The following is a 20,561-nucleotide window of genomic DNA, read 5'->3' on the forward strand; positions in this document are numbered from 1 at the left end:
TTTCTCTATGCAACCAAACTGAATACCTAGCTTTTTTGGGACGCAAACCCTTGGAGCTGAAAAATCCATGCTTGGACGCAACCCCAGCCATATCTGTTGCTTTTTTATTCATTTGCAAAGTACAGAGATAGCCGCAGCAGATATCTGGATCAGAATTCAATCCTGATTTGGGCAATACAGATTGATCATCACCAGACTATCAGAATGCCTATTTAGCAATACAATTGTCAAGAGGTGATCACAGCTATTTGCAACTACAGAGATCACAGCTCGTGAATTCGCCATAACAATAAAATCGCAGGTCTGAAATCAATTGAGATAATCTTTCTTAACAAGCGATCAGGTTAGTGACTGATAGTTTCAATCTTAAGGTAATCATTTGCAAAATCTAAATATGTAACTTGTTGAAGTATAGCATCAGTCAAAGCGATATACTCATTACATTGAGTATTTGTCTTCATGATTTATATGAACATTGTTTTATGTCTCATATTATTGATAAGTGTATTCATAAATTACTTAACTAATTGGGCTCTTATGGTCAGAAGAGACTATTGTGTTATGAAGTTCTTGAATGTAATTGTTTCACCACCACATGTCTCTACAAGACATTTCTTTTTTGTAGCCTCTGTCGGATTGATTTTATCAAAGCTACCTCATTGATGATAAATTATCCTTAAGATAAGTATCTTATATATATTATATATATTATGCATTATATATCTTATAAATAATATATATATTATATATGTAATATAATATATATTATATATATTATATATGTAATATAATATATATTATATATATTATGCATTATATATTATTATATAATAATATAATAATATTATATTATATTACATATATGGTTAATATATTAAAATTATATATATGTTTAAAAGGTGAGTTCTACATATAGTTATTTATTAACTAAATGGTGATTAACTATAGAGACATGTCTCCTCCTCTTATATTTATATGAGATCCAAATCTGCATTTGGAAATCATCAATCACAATTGCCATGATTCTACATTTGCAGAAACGATCCATGTTACTTAACATAACTTGATTTCCCAAGTTCAATTAAGGGTATATTTCTATTGATTGTCAATAATTCAATTTCTGTCTGTATTTCTTAGCATTTTTCTGTTATAAATTGAATGCTTATTGCTGTGCAATAAGTTATCTAAGCAGGTAATACATACTTCAATAAGGCCTATTAAATCTGATGAAAGGGTATTTCATGCCAGTGGAATTGGATCTTCTTGGGAATGGCTGAGACATCTGCGATGGAGGATGTTAGCTACAATGCCCTAAATGGGGCCTCTGCCCCTTCAAAATCTCATGTGCCACTACAATCTACTCATTTCCATGCTTTAAGTTTCTGAAAATGAGGGGTTCTACACTAAATGAGACTTTATGAACTCCATCAATGGACATGGAAGCCAATTCTCGATGGTAACATTCAAATTTATCCATATGCAAGGGGGTTTTTTTGTTGTTGTCTTTGATGAAATTAGGGATCGGCAAACTGTTCCCTGTTATTATCAATGGGACTTCAATGATCACCCTCTTCTATTAAAACTTTAGCACCCCTTCTCTGATCATGCCTCGGAATCTTTGTCGGCATGTCCATCTACTTTAGACTCCCAAGTCTTCCATTGCAGTTTTGGTTTTTCCTATTTCAAGGCAATTGGAAACTATTTGGAGAAATTTTTAGAGGTTGAGAAAGGATCTATAATTAACTGCACACAACTTAGGCTCAAATTTTGGTGGAAATCGATATCACCAAAGATCTCCCTGTGGAGCTGTCCCTGAACACGACAGTAAATGTTGAAATTACAGTGTGGACTATAAAGGTATTCCCTTCCACTGTCACAGATGTTTTAGTGTTGGCCATTTTGCTGCCCATTGATCCCAACGCGAGAAGAATACCCAGGCTACCTGGTGGAGGAGGAGGACATAAAGGATGCATGTCAAGTGGCAAACATTTAGGCTTCTTGTTTGGATATCAAGGTTGACTCTCAGAAGAGTCCTTGAAATTGCAAGGTAGTTCCGCCAACTCCACCCAAGGCTTCCTTGTAGAAGGAGGATTTTACTAGATTGCCTTCTGGGAACGGAAAAAATAAGGTTGTTGAGTCTCCTTTCCCTTTGACAGAACAATCCTCCAAGGTGCGCCTCGGGGGTGGGATTTCTCCAAGCGAATCAAGGAAAGGTGATCGTGCTGAAGAGAATTGGACACTGATGCAACAAAAAAAAGACGAAAAAATGAGAACCTGTTCAATATGCTTCTCCGCTTCCATTCCAAATCTCGTGCAAAATCTTATTATCTTTTATCCTGTTATTGGGGTTCCTTGTATTATCTTTTGGTGCATAGTATTGTTGAACATGAAATGTACGGGCCTATTGCCTCTTGGGAGAGTAGCGTAAATGTTAGTTCCATAACAGGGAGCATTACTGAGTTGTAATTGAAGCCTCAAAATCTGGATATAATGTTTCTTGAATCAGAGTGCAATCCCATTAAGCTGCAGTTTATCGATCAAAAAACACTAACATAAAAAACTGGAAATAAAGCCTATCACACAGCAAACCCAAAAACTAGTCATTGATAAGAGAAAAGTTTGTGGAGATAATATTATCTATCTGCATCAAACAGATAAATCACTTAAAAGATCATTTGTGGTTGCATAGTCATGCCCCACCCTAGCAATTCGTTGGTCGATGATCAATGGAACAACAAAATCATTTGTATGGTTTATATTTGATATTTATGTAAAATTTGAGTTGTATTGAAAATTATTAACATACTTTACCAATCCAACTACACTCAAATACAGATGTGATTTATAGCAGACATAAAATACAGCCTTCGACTTGTATTTACGGAGTGTACTCTTGCGAACCTAAGACCAAACCAGATGGTACATCAAACCAGAACGATTCTCTTCCACTAACACTACAGAAATTTGATAATTACCCCCCAATCAAATTTGGCATTAACTAATTTCGACCTAATCCTAGAAAAATGCAAAAAACACGAACTGAAGTGATACCGCATCAAGTTGTAAATGGAAATAAATTTACATTTTAGCCTGGCATAATTAAATGTCCACCAAAAAATTTGTAATTTTCTGATAAGAATGTGATTGGGTGTATGCAACTTACTAAACCTCTTAGCAACTCAGCTCTTCGTGGCGACCCAGATGCCAATATAATTCTCTTTGAAGAAAGCAAGGGCAAATGCTGAATCAACATTTTTTTTTATATTTGTGTCTGTTTTGAGTCGACTACTGTGACGGAACAATACACCAATATGATTTAAGCGCCATTTTCTTCCGATATATTTGTTTTTATTTTTACTAATTTTGTATGCCAAGGTTATCGGGCAACAAGATCCTGCCTCAATGTTTTTGATTTAAATATCTGTGCTACATCTCTGCGTTCCACAAAATAACTTCTAGTAACTTCCAAATGAAATGAAAGATTTTAATGGCATTCACTCATTAAAAAGATTTTCAAAGCATGAATTCATTTCTATATTCTCTTTATTGCTGATCCTTTGTTATAGATTTTAACTAGAAAGTCAATTGTTTGATTGATCTTATTTTAGAGTAACAGATTTCCACAATTCATTTGTAAAGTACTAAGTTTTCTGGATTCGATTGTGTTTGTTTATTTCATCAACGTTTCGGATCACACTACATGATCCATCATCAGGATAAGAAAGTGCAGGATAGTAAGAAAGTGTAGGATATGTTCCATTAGATGCTTCAGTGATAATTTAGTTAGTTAGTTGCTTAAAGGTGGAAAACATACATGACCACCACTAACCAAAAATTGTGAAAGGAGAGGTTCTTAACCGTAGAAAGAGAACTTAGATAAAGCAAAATAAAAAATGGTTGACAAAATGGAACATTAAGCTACATGAATGTTCTAATACAAATGCAGAAATAAAAAAGTTTGCTTTAGAGAGGTTTCAAAGTGTCACGTAGAAAAAAGGCTTACTACATTCAAAAATTCAATCCAAAAGGGGAATTGGTAAGAAGGGGTATCTTGGTGCTATTATAAGTGGAAAGGTAAGGCATTTAGTAACTCAATTGGGGATCACATCATCTTCGATGCGAGGCAAATAGGTGGAAGAGGTCAAAGGAGACTTTGGAGGAGAGAATTTGCATGTTTTGTAGGATGTGCAATTGAAATAGAATGACATTTTCTTTTAAAATGTGCAGCATAGATGATATTCAGGCTTATTATGAAGCCATCTTAGATGTAGACAACATACATACTTTACTTAAAGAAAATAAGATCATTTGTAGAGAATAAAAGCTTCACCACATACCCTACCAAATGAACACTTTCCCCTTTGTTATATTTAACTAAGTTTCTAGTTTGGATTCTTCTAGTTTGGATTCATAGATTTAAATATTATGTGTGTAATTTTCCTCTAGTTTTAGTATTTTTTTATTTGGAAAGGAAATTTTGGGTTTACTTCTATTATTTCAAAAAGTGTTTACTATTGACTTCTTTGTTTGGAAAGTGTTAAGCCTTCTAATGACTTATATGTGTTGGTAGTTTTGGACATTTGTTGCCCGTCAATGGTGACATAGTACAAGACACGAGAATCCCCAAAGAAGATGTCCTGGTCCCCAGCAAATAACCACACAATGAAATTATAACAATAACACAGAGATTCAAGTCCGTGAAAATGCCAATTCACATGATAATATAGTCATAAGATTTTTATGCAACATGCCCAACTATAAGGCCTTATGGGTTATGGCCAAATACAAAGCAATTACAGTTTTGCAAGACCTCGTAAGATCCAAACTCTAGCTAGCCCAAATCTACAATTTGGTAGAAAACTCCAATAAGAATCCAAACTTGTGCTTGCAAGCCACCACACAACCTTCTTGTTTCTCAAGCCCACACTTAGCGAGCTACCAAACTTCACTACTCTTAGCTACTCCATATTGAATCCATGCTCTCCATGTTGAATGATGACTCTAGACTTTAGAAGACACCCCTTACTTATACTAAACCAAACCACAAGTTGTCCTAGCAAGTTACATTAATTAAATACACCCTTAAGCCATAAGTCAACTTGGCAACAAACATTAAATACATGAAGTAATTAAGTAATTAGGATAAGCCTCAATTTTACAAAGCATAACTAACTCATAAGATAACATAGAAAGATGTGCCCTTAGGCATATGTCCATGTATCATCAATCAATCCAACTTCAAGAGCGCACACGTCAACCCCCTCATACCAAAGCTTGTGAATACAATCTTCAAAGCCTATCAGTAAATCAAGAACACATTACTAGTAGTCACGAAAACTACTCTAACTCCAAGACTATAACCCCAAACTCTATGCACACTTAGGACAAGATAGCCCAAGATGCCTCGAACACATCTCCAACTTGCGTGAAGCATTAGTCCACAAATTTGAGCTCTAATACCCTGCATATAGGACTATGGACTTCCCTAAGATGTTCCTGCATTAGAGACCCCAAGTGCAAAGAAAATATGTTATAAATAGCTGGAAGAATATCTTTTAGGGTTCAACACATACACCTCGAACTAGTTTTTCACATACATGTCCTCCACCACATCAACTTGTACACTATTGCCTTTGTTTCACTTGTGCAACTCATTTCCTACAACAAACAATTGTTTACTCTATGTCTTCACATCTTACCTCCATGTACCAAAGGTCTGCTTTCCACATTGATCTCTAACCCTTTTAGAATCCCTCAACTCAACAAGGCTATCAAACCTCAACTCCCTCCTACTACATTTTTCATTCTATAGAGTAATCAAAGAATCTTTCATGTCACCCTTCTCAACAATAAACATATTCTTGACACAATCATGCATTGTCCTGTGTATACCAAAATATTGTCACACTTCTATAAATTGTTTTAGTTGAGAATACCCATGAAAAAAGGCATCTCAAGTGGCAGCTTATAGGTTGCTATCTATGACGTGCAAGAGCTATGAGATGGTGGCTCTCAAATGAACCTAGTTTAAGTATATCCTTGCAAAATGGACCATAGAATGGAAGATTCAAATGGAGATGCAAGCTAAATGAGATGTAAGCTAGTCTGTAATGAGAGATGCAATCCAAGAAAAGAAAAGTCTAATCTACAAGAAAGAAAGTAAATATCTAAGCTAACAATGCAAGATCTATGCTATGATGAAGACTATGATGCTATGATGAGATGCAAGATGCTCCAACAATGTAAGAATGCCAAGAGAGTGATGAGTGCTCCAAGTGCTTCAAAAGCTATATAAAAACCTGCAACATGACAATAGCATAAGTGTGTAAGATATGAGAGAGTGAGGAGATAGCCCCCTTTTAAAGAAAAATGGACAGTTGTTTTTAAGAGGCAAAATTTGATGGTGGAGAATAAGTCTTAGTTTATTCGTGTGGATGCATCTGTTAAGAGGCAAAATCAACAATGTGTTTAAGAGGCAAAAGAATGAGTGGTTGAGATTATATACAATTTAATTAAGATAAAGAAGATGATTTGAATATAATTTAATTTAATCCAAAAAGATCCGCCTTGGAAAAAGTGATTAAAGATAAGACAAAATTAAAGGTACTTTAATTAAGATAAAGAAGAGGATTTGAATTAAATTTAATTTAATCCAAGAAGGGGAATTATCTCTTCTTTTTATTTTTTATTTTTTATTTTTAGAAAAGTGATTACATGTGCACATAGAATAAAGGAGACTTTTTATTTAAGTAAAAGAGAGCAAGTTCTTCTAATTAAATTTAAAAGACTTAGGATAAAGTGGTCAAACAATAGGTTATAATCAAATAAATTATAAAATGAGGATTTGATCAAAGATAAGCAATAGATAAATTAAGCAAAATAACTAGAAAGGGGGCTTGTAGTCTAGATGACCATTTTTGGGTGATTACATTTGCCCCTCTCTGACGAATGTGTGATCAATTTGGGAACACATTACGTTAATGAATGAAAAATTCAAGTAAGCAACAAAGAAATCTAACTTCGAAGAACAAAGTGCAAAGAGATAACAGATCTTGAATGCATAGTTTGTTAGCGGTAGAATTGAACACTAGGAGAGAGACGATACAATACCCAAGACAAGCACTAATATGCCAAGCCAAGCAAGAGAAAAATAGATAACCACAATAGAAAAAGTAATTTGCAACAATGATAGAAAATTCTTGCCCCCTCTAGCTTGAAATTGAAACAATGTAGCTAAGATGCAGAAATGAGGTAGATTTGATCAAATTAAGATAATAGACAAGAGATTAGAACTAAAGAGTGGCCACCAAGCAATGAATATATGCCCCAATGTGACAAAGTTTGACCAATAAAGATAAAGCATCAAAATTAGGTCAAAGTGAGAAGAAAGATGAAATGAGATGAAATGAAATGAATAGGAAGATTGAAAGAGAGTAGAAATGAAGAAATGATGAATGCCTAATAAAAAATCAAAGATTAAGCCTCAAAAGGTCAACCATGTAGAAGAAGGAGGAAATTTAAAATATGATTTTGACTAACAATATGAATTTGGATTTCAATTTCGATCAAGAAAATGGATCCAAGATGTCAAAATTAGGCAAGGGTGCAATTTTTATGCAAATCCGAGTAGTTCAAACATTATGTCAAAATAGGGTATAAAAGGGGTCCAAAAGGGTAAATAAATATGATAATATGATTAACCTTTTGCGAAGACATGAATTAAAGAAGTATTAAGTTGATAAGACTGAGGAGAAGCGGAAAGCATGATTGAGAAGAAGTAAGAGGAGATGAACACAATTAGCTAACACATCCATAAAAGATAAAGAGGACTCTCTCAACATTTAAAATGCAAAATCAAGCTAAAATGAACCCTAGAAATGCAAACTAGTATGCAAAGGTGCAATTGCAAGGGTTATATAAGTAGGTCCTAGTTTTATCATCGAGCCTTATTAGGGACATCAGAAGATCATATGATCATCACTAATATAACTATGAGGATATAAATATGATTTATATCAGATAGATGCATGGGAATCCAACCTATGCATCAAAGAAATAGAGGTCAAAATGAGAACACAGTTAGATTTCCTAAGTTTAATATGGAAAGATTACACTTGTATCAAGGCATAGGTTAGGATAACCTTTGAGTGTAGTCTTGCAAAAAAAAATAGAGTAGGATGATACACTATAGATCCTAAGTGTCAAGTAGGACAAGAAAGATGCTCAAGACAACTTATAGCAATAATGTATACCCATAGGCAGAAAGCAAAAAAAAAACATGCCCCATGCCCCCAATCCTCTAATCAAAACATCCTCAAGAGACTATTAGGGAGGAAACACTCAGCAAAGAAATCATCATAGAAAACACAAAGAAGATAAGTCAACAAGTCTTAACTCGTTTATAGTTTAAGTTTGTGCATGTAAGTCAAATGAATGTCTCTTTAGGACTTAAGTTTTGCCAATGAGAAGTATCACAACATCCTAGATTGTAGCCAAAGTATTTGATAAGTGTTAAGAAACACTCGATGTCAAGGGGGAAGTGTTGAGAAACATTGATTAGCAAGCTACCAAACAAACACCTAAGCAACAAAGAGACCATGATAAGCTATACAGATCATGCCCCCCTAGACCTAGATGTGAGAGTCAGTTCCAAGTTAGGCAAAGCAAAGGAAAATAGACTGAATGGTGTATAAGCACAAAGCAAGATAGAGATAGACATAAGTGCAAGGGTCTTAAGTAGCGCTTGTTTCTAAGTTTTCATCACTTAGCAATTTTTATTTTTATTTTTATTTTTTAGGACTTTTTATAATAATAATAAAATTAGTTTTTTTGAGAGATTTAATTTTTTTGGTGATACATCAAAGCTCATTGCTAGGTTTTCACTAAGATGATAATTTTTTAGGATATTTTATGTTTTTTAGATCTTTTTAGGATCATAAGATATGTACAAAATAAGCACTAAGCATAGAACCTCTTAAGGTGCAATATGTTGGTTGGTTTAGGGAGATGTTCTCCCTCAAGTGTAGAGAGCTAACAAGAATCATATCCAAAAAGAAGTAGTAACTATGTAAAGACCAATCCAATTAGGTTTGAACTTGCCCTTTTATTCTCTACCTTGTTGACTATTAGGATTCTCTCTAAGGACAAGAGCACCCACTTTAAATTCTCTAGGATGAACCTTCTTGTTATAGCTAGTATACATTTTCTTTTGGTAAGATCTCATATGATGAAAAGAAACTTTACGACATTTGTCTAGGACCTCGAGGTCATGTGTCGTCATAGCTATATAATCATCATTCATGATTAAACCTTTCAATGAAACTCGCAAAGAAGGAATCTCAACCTCTAGTGGAAGAACAACCTTAGAACCATAAACTAGTGCAAAAGGAGTAGCTCCAATGGGTGTGCATATGCTAGTCCTATAAGTGTAGAAGTTGGTGTGCAAATGATGCAAAACCCAACTTTAAAAAATCCACAAAGATCATCTGCAAGCAAATAACCTATTACAAGGAAGAGAGAAGCAAAGGAGAGAAGAGTGGCTCTCAAGGATGAAAATATATTCAAGAGAGAAAATAATGAATCAAAAGTGTTGCAAAATACAAGGGGATTTATCCTTATAAAAGGAGATCAACCATTCTCAAAAAGGAAACCATAAAGAGATAATGTGAAATTTTAATAGAAGGAAACAAATATTAAATGTCACATTCATGAAGAGACAAAAGTCGAAACTCCAATAGAGGAATCTTAAGAGTAAGTAAAAGATAATAAACCTTTTACTCTAACACCCCCCCTTAAGATGAGCAATAATGTAGCTACAAACAAAGTAAATTGCAATGCAGAAGGAAACTTGGGTTCCAACAACAAGGCCTAATTAGGTACCCAATCACAACCAAATCTTTATAAAGCAGAGAAATAGAGAAACCCACATGGGAAAAACTCTACTCCAAAAAGAGATGAGAAAATATGTTGAAAAACATGGAAGGAAGGAAGGCCTCACTAAGACCACACCCCCCCCCCCCCCAAAAGGAAAACTTCCTTCACCCCAAGCATGGTGCTCAATTGAAGATAGCAAAATGATGCAAAGGATTTAGTGAAGATGTCAGCAACTTGCACTTCTATAGGTATGTACTCCAAGAGGAGAACACCATCTTGAATCAATTTTTAGATGAACTGCATGTGGATCTCATTGTGCTTAGTACATTGATGCTCCACTGTGTTGCGAGAAATATGTATGCCACTTTGATTGTCACACCAAACATAGTGGGACTATTGTGAGGAAACCCAAACTCAGTCATCAACTACCGAAGCCACAAAATCTCTTGACTAGCTAACACTATTGCATAGTACTCAACCTTTGTAGAGGATAATAGAATGACATATTGCTTCTTGTAGACCATATAATAGGACCATAGCTAAGATAAAAATGAAATATGTTTTTCTTGTGGTGTTCAGACTTTGCTTCTACGATGAAAATCTTAGCTATGGTCCTATTATATGGTCTACAAGAAGCAATATGTCATTCTATTATCCTCTACAAAGGTTGAGTACTATGCAATAGTGTTAGCTAGTCAAGAGATTTTGTGGCTTCGGTAGTTGATGACTGAGTTTGGGTTTCCTCACAATAGTCCCACTATGTTTGGTGTGACAATCAAAGTGGCATACATATTTCTCGCAACACAGTGGAGCATCAATGTACTAAGCACAATGAGATCCACATGCAGTTCATCTAAAAATTGATTCAAGATGGTGTTCTCCTCTTGGAGTACATACCTATAGAAGTGCAAGTTGCTGACATCTTCACTAAATCCTTTGCATCATTTTGCTATCTTCAGTTGAGCACCATGCTTGGGGTGAAGGAAGTTTTCCTTTTGGGGGGGGTGGGGGGGTGGTCTTAGTGAGGCCTTCCTTCCTTCCATGTTTTTCAACGTATTTTCTCATCTCTTTTTGGAGTAGAGTTTTTCCCATGTGGGTTTCTCTATTTCTCTGCTTTATAAAGATTTGGTTGTGATTGGGTACCTAATTAGGCCTTGTTGTTGGAACCCAAGTTTCCTTCTGCATTGCAATTTACTTTGTTTGTAGCTACATTATTGCTCATCTTAAGGGGGGGTGTTAGAGTAAAAGGTTTATTATCTTTTACTTACTCTTAAGATTCCTCTATTGGAGTTTCGACTTTTGTCTCTTCATGAATGTGACATTTAATATTTGTTTCCTTCTATTAAAATTTCACATTATCTCTTTATGGTTTCCTTTTTGAGAATGGTTGATCTCCTTTTATAGGTATGTACTCCAAGAGGAGAACACCATCTTGAATCAATTTTTAGATGAACTGCATGTGGATCTCATTGTGCTTAGTACATTGATGCTCCACTGTGTTGCGAGAAATATGTATGCCACTTTGATTGTCACACCAAACATAGTGGGACTATTGTGAGGAAACCCAAACTCAGTCATCAACTATCAAAGCCACAAAATCTCTTGACTAGCTATAATGTTGAAAAACATGGAAGGATTCCAACAAATGTGAAATATGTTTTTCTTGTGGTGATTAGATTTTAAATGAAATATTGTTTGTTTGGTGCATATGTATTTTGAAATTATAAAAAAAAATCATTGAAATAGTAGTTGAGACTCAAATATAGAGAATGGAAATTATGTTTATAACCTTCTAAAATCCTAAAATTATTGTATTTGTCTATTGTAGTTTAGGGACAAAATATTGTTTAAATAATTTAAAATTAAAATTTGGTCTTCTCAAACTCTGACCTAAAATGCACATGCATTTCATATTACAAAAGTTTCTTGGTTTTTCTTCTAATATAATGTAGGCACAAATTATTGTTGTGATTTATAATTCTGTGTAGCTTGCATAATAGGGATGTCTAATTGGGTTGTATGTGGTGGACCACTCACATCCTCACTTGAACCATCTGCATTGTCTCCACTCTGTGGGTACACTTCATTAAACTTGTCTATTGCTTCTTCATTGTACCCTACCAAACACATGAAGGTGTCTATTGGGATGTGTTATGTTTTAGTCTCCAATGTGACTACATTAGTATCACTTCTAAATTGTTTCACTTCCTCTTGAACATAAAATATCTTATTTGGGCTTGCATCATTTTGCAAGACATTCTTATTAAATGGCCAAATACAAGTCCTATGGAACCCAATCATAATGTTTTCTATTGTCAACACTTCCTGAAATGCAAGAGTTGCAAGAATTTTCAATTCTTCTCTTTTGATTTCAATGTGAGTGTTATTAGACTTTCATGTAGTACTTTTCTTTTTGAAGTAACTCTTGAAAGGAGAGAAAATAATAACATTCAATAGTTGTATCCCATTGCTGGTCTAAGTAGACAATGTTAGCAAGTCAATTTCCAACCACTTGGCTTGTCCTATTATTTGGCATGCCACATGCTTTTCATGATCATCAAAGGTAAGAAGTACCCTATTACTAGGTGCAACCACTTTGAGAATAGATCTTGTAAAATGTTGTAACCAATTGAGAAATAATTTCTTAGTCATCAAAGCATGTTCTTGACATGTTGTGCATGCACTAGCCTTACAATTTTGAATGTAATTATGAAGTACCTCTTTGTTTTGAATAAGTGAAATTTGAGAATAGTCATTCCATGTGCACTAACACAAGCCAAAACTGTGATCTACTCTATACTTTTTTATATCAAGTGTGATACACATCTCTGCCTCAATCTGGCAATCACACTTATTTTGCAAATTTTGTCAGCTAGAATATTAGTCTCATCACAATTTCACATTCTACCACTTCCATTGTGGTTCAAATTGTAAACATTGTCTAACTTGTCATCGAATAATAATATAATAAAAGTTAATAGCACAATTCATCGATCGGTGTCCACCTCTTCGACTATTATTATTGTTGAATCATAGTACCTATTACAAAAACTAGCCCACCATGATTTCCTTGGCATACCATTCTTGAATGGATTTAGCCTATCCCCAACAATTTTGACAATAATTGTTTGTAGTAGACTGCACAATGGACCTACCACATATCTATTATTGCCTTGCACCATTCCATAGTATCATCCTCCTATTAAAAAAAGATCGTATGTGATCCCTTAAGAGTTGTTGATGTAACCCCTGTCATCCATAACCTTAAACTAGTATTCAGAAGACCACATTTTATTGATCAAGATCTTATTGACATTCACTTATCTTCTAATAAGTTAATTGCCTTTCTCATATCAGGTCTGGTTCATTCTCCTCTTGGCTTTGCCTAGGTTAAAGGTTCAACATTTCTAACTACTAGTTTTTCCTACACATTATGTTGATTGTCACAACCATTATTTGTTTCTTTGTTCTAATCATAAGGTTTAAATTCTTCATTGGGGATTGTATTTGTTTCTGCTATTAAGTGTACTCCACGAGTCACTTGAACTCTATCTCTATCATTTTTACCTTTCAGTCCACCCTTGCCTCTATTAGTACCTTTACCCTTAACTTACCTCATGTCATGGATGTAAGTTAACTTGCACGAGAACACTCAACTTATGCAAAATAATATATATACAAAAAATAAAAACCCTCAACAAAATTTACAAAATAATAAACATTGAAGGAAATGGTTGATGGGCACATTGTCATCTAGAAATCACAGAACAGCGTAAGAGCAATTAGGAGCTAATATGGAGAGCCTAGTTGTAGACCAAAATGGTGGGAGAAGAGTTGCATGGCCAAAATGGTAAAAAAAAGGCTATGAAAACATTGTTTTTGGTCTCCCAAATGAACTAACATTATGCATATGTATATAAAATTTTACAAAATTGTGCATATGTATACAAAAGTATGTAAAATTATGCATATATATACAAAACTATGTAAATATACACATACATAATTATGTACAAGTATTTTAAATTATGCATGTGTGTGTGTGTGTGTGTGTTTTGTATTTATTCATTTTAAAAAATAATTGTGTATATGTATACAAAATTGTGCATATATATACATAATTATGTATATATATATATATATATATATATTTACGCTTCAAATAATAATTTTAGAGAAATTTGAAAACCCCCAATTACATTTGCAAAATAATAAACATAATTAAGGAAGTGGAATGCATTCAAATAAATGATTGCCAAAAAAACCAAAATGCATGATTGGAGAACGAAAATTCATCATTTTACTTTAACCATTTATGCATACAAGTGATCAATTGAGAAACCAGAAAACCTTCAATGACATTTAACAAATAATATACATTCTGGATAAGTGCAACACATTTCAATAAATGACCACATAAATAAAAATGCATTGGAATCCATCCGAGTAAAATGCAATAACTATGACAATAAGAAACATTTCAGTTAACTGTACTAATAATATATTTGTGTATGCATACATTTATATGCATAACAATGTACATACATTTATTTGTATACGAACATTATTTTAGTAACCCCATAAGCAACATTAATCATTTTATTGTAATCCTTAATGCATATCGATAATCATTTTAGATAAGTTTTAAAAACTCCAATGACATTTGCAAAATAATCAACATTTTCCAAAAAATGCAATGCATTCGATTAAAATGACAAAATATGAAGTGCATTGGAATCCATTTCAGTTAAATGGAACAATTGTGATAATAGGGACCATTTCAATTAAATGTACTCATAAAGTATTTATATATTTTTATACATAACAATGTGTGTGTGTGTGTGCGCGCGCGTGTGTGTGTGTCTAACATTAAGTTTGTAATCCCAAAAACAATATTGATCATTTTATTGTAATCATTTAATAGGAAAAATTTTAGTTAAGTATACTCATAATGTATATATATAAATTTCTATGCATAACAATTTTTACAAATGATGATAGAAAAAACCAAAGTGCAGGATGGGGAAGGAAAATCCATCATTTAATTATAACCCTTTGCAAATTAATAAACATTTAGAATAAAGTGGTGGTAGAAAATTAAATATATTGAAATCTATTTCAGTATAATGAATTAATTGTGACAATAGGAAATATGTTAGTTAACTATACTAACATATAGAAGATCCCAATTAAGAAAAATTAGCATTAAAATTTCCCCCCTTCTCTAAATTGTGCAAAGAATATTCTAAGAAAAAAAGTATACAATTAATTTTGGACAAGAGAAAGCATCCATAAATTATACTCCATTTCAATATGGACTCATTGAGTCCAAATTTTGAATATTGGTGGGAAATAATTGGTCATTTCAGACTTAGTGGGAAATTATGTATATATACACATACATAATTATGTACAAGTATTCAAAACTATGTGTGTGTGTGTGTGTGTGTGTGGGTGTGGGTGTGGGTGTGTGTGTGTGTGTGTGTGTGTATTTATGCATTTTTATATATAATTGTGCATATGTATACAAAAGTATATTTATATATAATTATGTATATTTATCCACATTTACACTTCAGATAATCATTTTAGAGAAATTTGAAAACCCCCAATGACATTTGCAAAATAATAAACATAATTGAGGAATTGGAATGCATTCAAATAAATAATTTCAAAAAAAACCAAAATGCATGATCAGGGAAGGAAAATTCATCATTTTACTTTAACCATTTGCGCATACAAATGATTAATTGAGAAATCAAAAAACCCTTAATGACATTTACCAAATAATATACATTTTGGATAAGTGGAATGCATTTGAATAAATAATAACATAAATAAAAATGCACTGGAATCCATTTGAGTTAAATGGAATAGCTATGACAATAGGAAATATTTCAGTTAATTGTACTAATAATGTGTGTGTGTGTACATTTATATGCATAACAATGTATATAAATGCATTTATTTGTATATAAGATTATTTTAATAACCCCATAAGAAAGATTAATAATTTTATTATAATCTGTAAAGCATACCGATAATCATTTTAGAGAAATCTAAAAAACTCCAATGACATTTGCAAAATAATCAACATTTTTCAGCAAATGGAATGTATTCAAATAAAATGGCACAATATGAAGTGCACTGGAATCCATTTCAGTTAAATGGAATAATTGTGATAATAGGGACCATTTCAATTAAATGTATTAATAATGTATCTATATGTTTTTATACATAACAATGTGTGTGTGTGTGTGTGTGTGTGTGTGTGTAACATTAAGTTTGTAACCCTAGAAGCAATATTGATCATTTTATTGTAATCATTTAATAGGAAACATTTCAGTTAAGTATACTCATAATGTGTGTGTGTGTGTGTGCGTGAGCGCGCGCGTGTTTGTATGTGTGTGTGTGTGTGTGTATTTCTATGCATGACAATTTTTATAAACGATGATAAAAAAAACCAAAGTGCAGGACAGTGAAGGAAAATCCATCATTTAATTATAACCATTTGCAAATTAATAAACATTTAGAGGAATTTAAATGTATTCCAATAAAATGCAAGAACTATGATATTAGGAAACCATTTCAGTAAAGCGATGGTAGAAAATTAAATATATTGAAATCCATTTTAGTATATTGAATTAATTATGACAATAGGAAATATTTTAATTAACAGTACTAACCTACAAAAGATCTCAATTAAGAAAATTTAGAATTATAATTTCCATCCTTCTCTAAATTGTGCAAAGAATATTCTAAGAAACAAAGTATACAATTAATTTTGGACAAGAGAAGGCATCCATAAATTATACTCCATTTCAAAATGGACTCATTGAGTTCAAATTTTGAATATTGGTGGGAAACAATTGTCATTTTAGACTTAGTTAGAAGATGAGCAACACAATCTAGATTAAGGAGACACAAGAGATGTTTCCTAAGGTTGGTTCATTATTGATTAGTGATCTTAGGAGAACCTGTGATGAATAGAGTAGCAAAGGAGAAATGAAGAGATTAGTGAAATGTGATTTCTTGAAGGGATGCCAAGTAGATCAGCGATAGAGGTGATAATGGAGGCCAATCAATGATCCAACAAATGAGCGAATGAAAATCTGAATTTGCAAAGTGAGTTGTATTTTATAGATCAAACTTTTTGTTACATTCTAGCCATTGTGATAGTCAAAATCTTTTAATCAAGGTTGACCTAACAGTCATTTTGCAAATCTTTTAATCAAGGTGACATTCTAATGGAATGATCCAAAGTCCTCTAAGAAGGCCACTCCTAATAGGGTGATTAAATTCTTTAATAGGCTCACATTTAATAGTGTGTTGTATAAACTTTAACAAGATTGGCTCTTAACCAAGCTCACTTCAAAAGAGTGAAAAATTAGTAGCATGTTACTTGGTGATTTTTTCCAAATTGGGTTTCTACATTAAATTCTAGTGTCAAAGTGTTATTTACATGTGTGGATGTTACTTTATGCATGCTATCCTTTCAGTTATTTATTTTACTATTAATCAGTATACATATATAGAACAAAGAGTTAAAGAATATTAAATTGTTGATATATTGCTATATGGACCAACCTATTTCATGAGATTGATTAAGTTGTGTGAAGCTGTTAAAATTTAATTTGGTATCTGGACCTAAGGATAATTGATTCACCCCTCCTCTCATTTATTCTAAATCACTCTAACAATTGGTATCAAAGCTTTAGTGCTTGTAAGGAAAGTTTGAAGAAACTTAAGTTAAAGATCAAGATGTACAATAGAGAGATACCCAAGTTAAACACAGAGAACTTCTAACATGGAAATGATTGACGAGATTGCACTTATATGGTACCTGGACAATGAATACATTGAGGTACCTAGACCCATGATTGTTGAACAAATGAAAGAGAAGCAGGAGCACAACCAAATAATGATTGAACTTGCAATAACCCTAAGTTATGTTGAATTTGATGATGTGAAGGAATGCCCTACTACAAATCAAACATGGGACAAGTTAGCACAAATCATGGAGGAGGCAAAAATATATTGAGAGCTAACGAAAAAAATTGAGAAGCAAGTTTGATGATATGAGAATGAAAGAAGGTAAAACCATTGCACAATATTGTGGTTGAATCAAAGAGGTGGTGAATGCTATCAGAGGAGATGGAGGCATCATATCTAATGAAACTGTGATACGTAAATTATAGTATCTACAACTCAAGAACTAAGATGTACACTTGGTAATGATCTAGCCATAGATAGTCTAGTTGGTAGATTCATTGCATTTGAACTATCAAAATTTTATAATTATTTCATGCTAGTGTTGAATATGCTTTTAAGGCTAAATTGACCCTTGATGGATCCAAGAGAAAGAAGAAAATCAAGTATGTGGAAAGTTACAGTGAATATGATGATGACCTTGATGAGATTGAAGCATTATTGGTTAGAAGACTACCTAGAGGAAAAGACAAATACAAAGGTAAACTTCCTATAATTTATTTTATATGTAACAAAGTTGGTCACATTGTTGCAAGTTATCCTAAAAGAGATGAGAAGGATGAAAATAAATATTTCAAGTATAGAGGAACGAGAGACAATAGAGATATCTAAGGTAACAAAGACTACAAAGACAAAGGTAATAAATCTTGCTACATTGCTAAAAAAGATGGTTTTGGTAGTGATTCTAATGATCATGATGAACAAGTTGTTTATGTTGCAATAAAAGATAAATCTGATATAGATGAGAAAATTGCATTCATTTCACATGTGAGTAAGAATGATAGATGGATAACTGATAGTGGTTGATCACATCATATGACTAATGATACGAGTGAGTTTGAGATGCTAGAACATTATAATGGAAGCAGTGTTAAGTTTGGTAATGATGCACCATGTTATGTGAAAGGTAAATGATCAATTATACTGAATGATGAGATAAAATGTGACAATGCATATTAAAGATGATGGACTAGAGTATTACTTGTTGAGTGTGGTATGGTTGATTAGTTTAGGCTATAGAGTTGAATTCCAAAACAAAAAGGCAAAGATCTATGATACTACTGGTGAACTAATTAGAAGTGGAGAGAAAACAAGAGGCAACTTGTTCTACCTAGACTTATCTAAATATACTTGTTTATTTGCACAAGTTGAGGATGTTTGGTTATGGCATAAGAGGCTATGTCATGTGAACTTTGATAATAATAAATGGTAAGCATTAGTAAGATGAAAAGAGTTAGAGGATTACAAAGATTGAGAAAACTTGATAAGGTGATGTGAAAACAATGTCAAATGGGAAAAATGACAAAGTCTAGTTTCAAGAGCTAGACCTATTGTTATGATGATATTTTGGAGTTGGTTCATACTAATTTATGTGGTTCTATTGGAGTGCAAATCTATTATGGTGACAAATATTTCATTATGTTTGTTGATGACTTTTGTAGAATGATGACTGTTATGTTTCTTAAGGAAAAATCTAATGCATTTCAAATGGTATTTGGCTAGAGTTGAAAAAAAAGGGAAGAATTTGAAGTTCTTGAGATCAAATAGATGTGGTGAATTCATATAAGATGAGTTCAAGATATTCTATAATAACAAAGGAATCAAGAGAAAATGAATGCACCAAGGACTCCACCACAAAATGGTATAGCTAAGAGAAGGAATAGATCAATTATGGATTGTGAAAGGACATTGATTTTGGAGAAGAATTTTTTACAAAAATATTGGAGAGAAGTTGTAAGTACTATAGTCTATACTCTAAATTGAGTACAAGTGAAGAAAGGTACAAACAAAACACCTTTTAAACTTCGGTATGGCTATGCACCTAATGTAAATTATTTCAAAGTTTTTGAGAGAAAGTGTTATCTATTAAAAAGTGCAAGGAAATTTAAACTTGATACTAAAGTGATGAAGGTATATTTATAGGTTATTCCACCAAAAAAGAAGCTTACAAGTGTTTGAACTCTAAAACTAACAAAATTGTGGAAAGTGCAAATGATAGAGTTGATGAATTTGCAGAAAATAATGAAGAAGAATGCAAAAAAGAATTCGAAGACTACAAAAAAATTGTCTATATATATGAAGGTGAACCTAGCACCTTACTTGAACCAGAGAAGTTGGTTATTGAGCATCGACTAGTCAGGCACTACTGAGGTTCTACAAAAGAGTTCTACCAAGCATCATCAAACTCCTAAGCATCAAGCTATAGGAGCCAAGTCACAGATAGAGATAGTCGACCATCAAATAAAGGAAGCCAAGTTGTAGGAGAATGCACTAGATGTAAATAAACATGTTGAATCTAGTGAATAATAGCAAGAAGAATCAAGACTTGAACCTATTTTGGCAAAGTATGTGAGAAGACATCATGGACCAGATCAAATCATTGGAGACAAAGATTCAAGAGTCATGACGAGAATAATACTAAAGAATAATACATGCTTGTTATGTGAGTTTGAACCCAAATTAGTTAAAGATGCTTTGGAAAATGAAGACTTGAAAGGAGTAATAAATGAAAGATTGAGAAAATATAGAAGAATAAGACATGGACATTAGTACCAAGGCCAAAGGATAAAAATATGATTGGAACTAAGTGGGTGTTCAGAAACAAGTTCAATGAGAAAGGTGAAGTCACAAGGAACAAAACAAGATTAGTTTGTAAGGGATATGCACAAGAAGAAGGAGTTGACTATGATGAGAATTTT

At 32.9% G+C, this 20,561-nt stretch overlaps 1 protein-coding gene and 1 pseudogene across 4 annotated transcripts in view; one reads left to right on the forward strand and one right to left on the reverse strand.

Moving 5' to 3' along the window:
- LOC149528027 (uncharacterized) overlaps positions 1–3,476 on the reverse strand; it is a 133,684-nt gene extending 130,208 nt beyond the window's left edge. The window contains exon 1 of one of the 4 annotated variants that reach the window (XM_089809052.1): positions 3,164–3,476. In XM_089809052.1, coding sequence (XP_089665178.1) covers positions 3,164–3,253 — 90 coding nt within the window. In that variant the 5' untranslated portion in view covers positions 3,254–3,476. The remainder of the gene's footprint in view (positions 1–3,163) is intronic. The other 3 variants (XM_089809049.1, XM_089809050.1, XM_089809051.1) reach the window with 3 other exon arrangements.
- Positions 3,477–17,680: 14,204 nt separating this feature from the next.
- LOC149528030 (exocyst complex component EXO70B1 pseudogene) overlaps positions 17,681–20,561 on the forward strand; it is a 35,264-nt pseudogene continuing 32,383 nt past the window's right edge.

The sequence above is a fragment of the Cupressus sempervirens genome, chromosome 11, assembly GCF_028749045.1.
Source record: "Cupressus sempervirens isolate cs-2001-9-10 chromosome 11, ASM2874904v1, whole genome shotgun sequence".
Classification (NCBI taxonomy): Eukaryota; Viridiplantae; Streptophyta; class Pinopsida; order Cupressales; family Cupressaceae; genus Cupressus; species Cupressus sempervirens.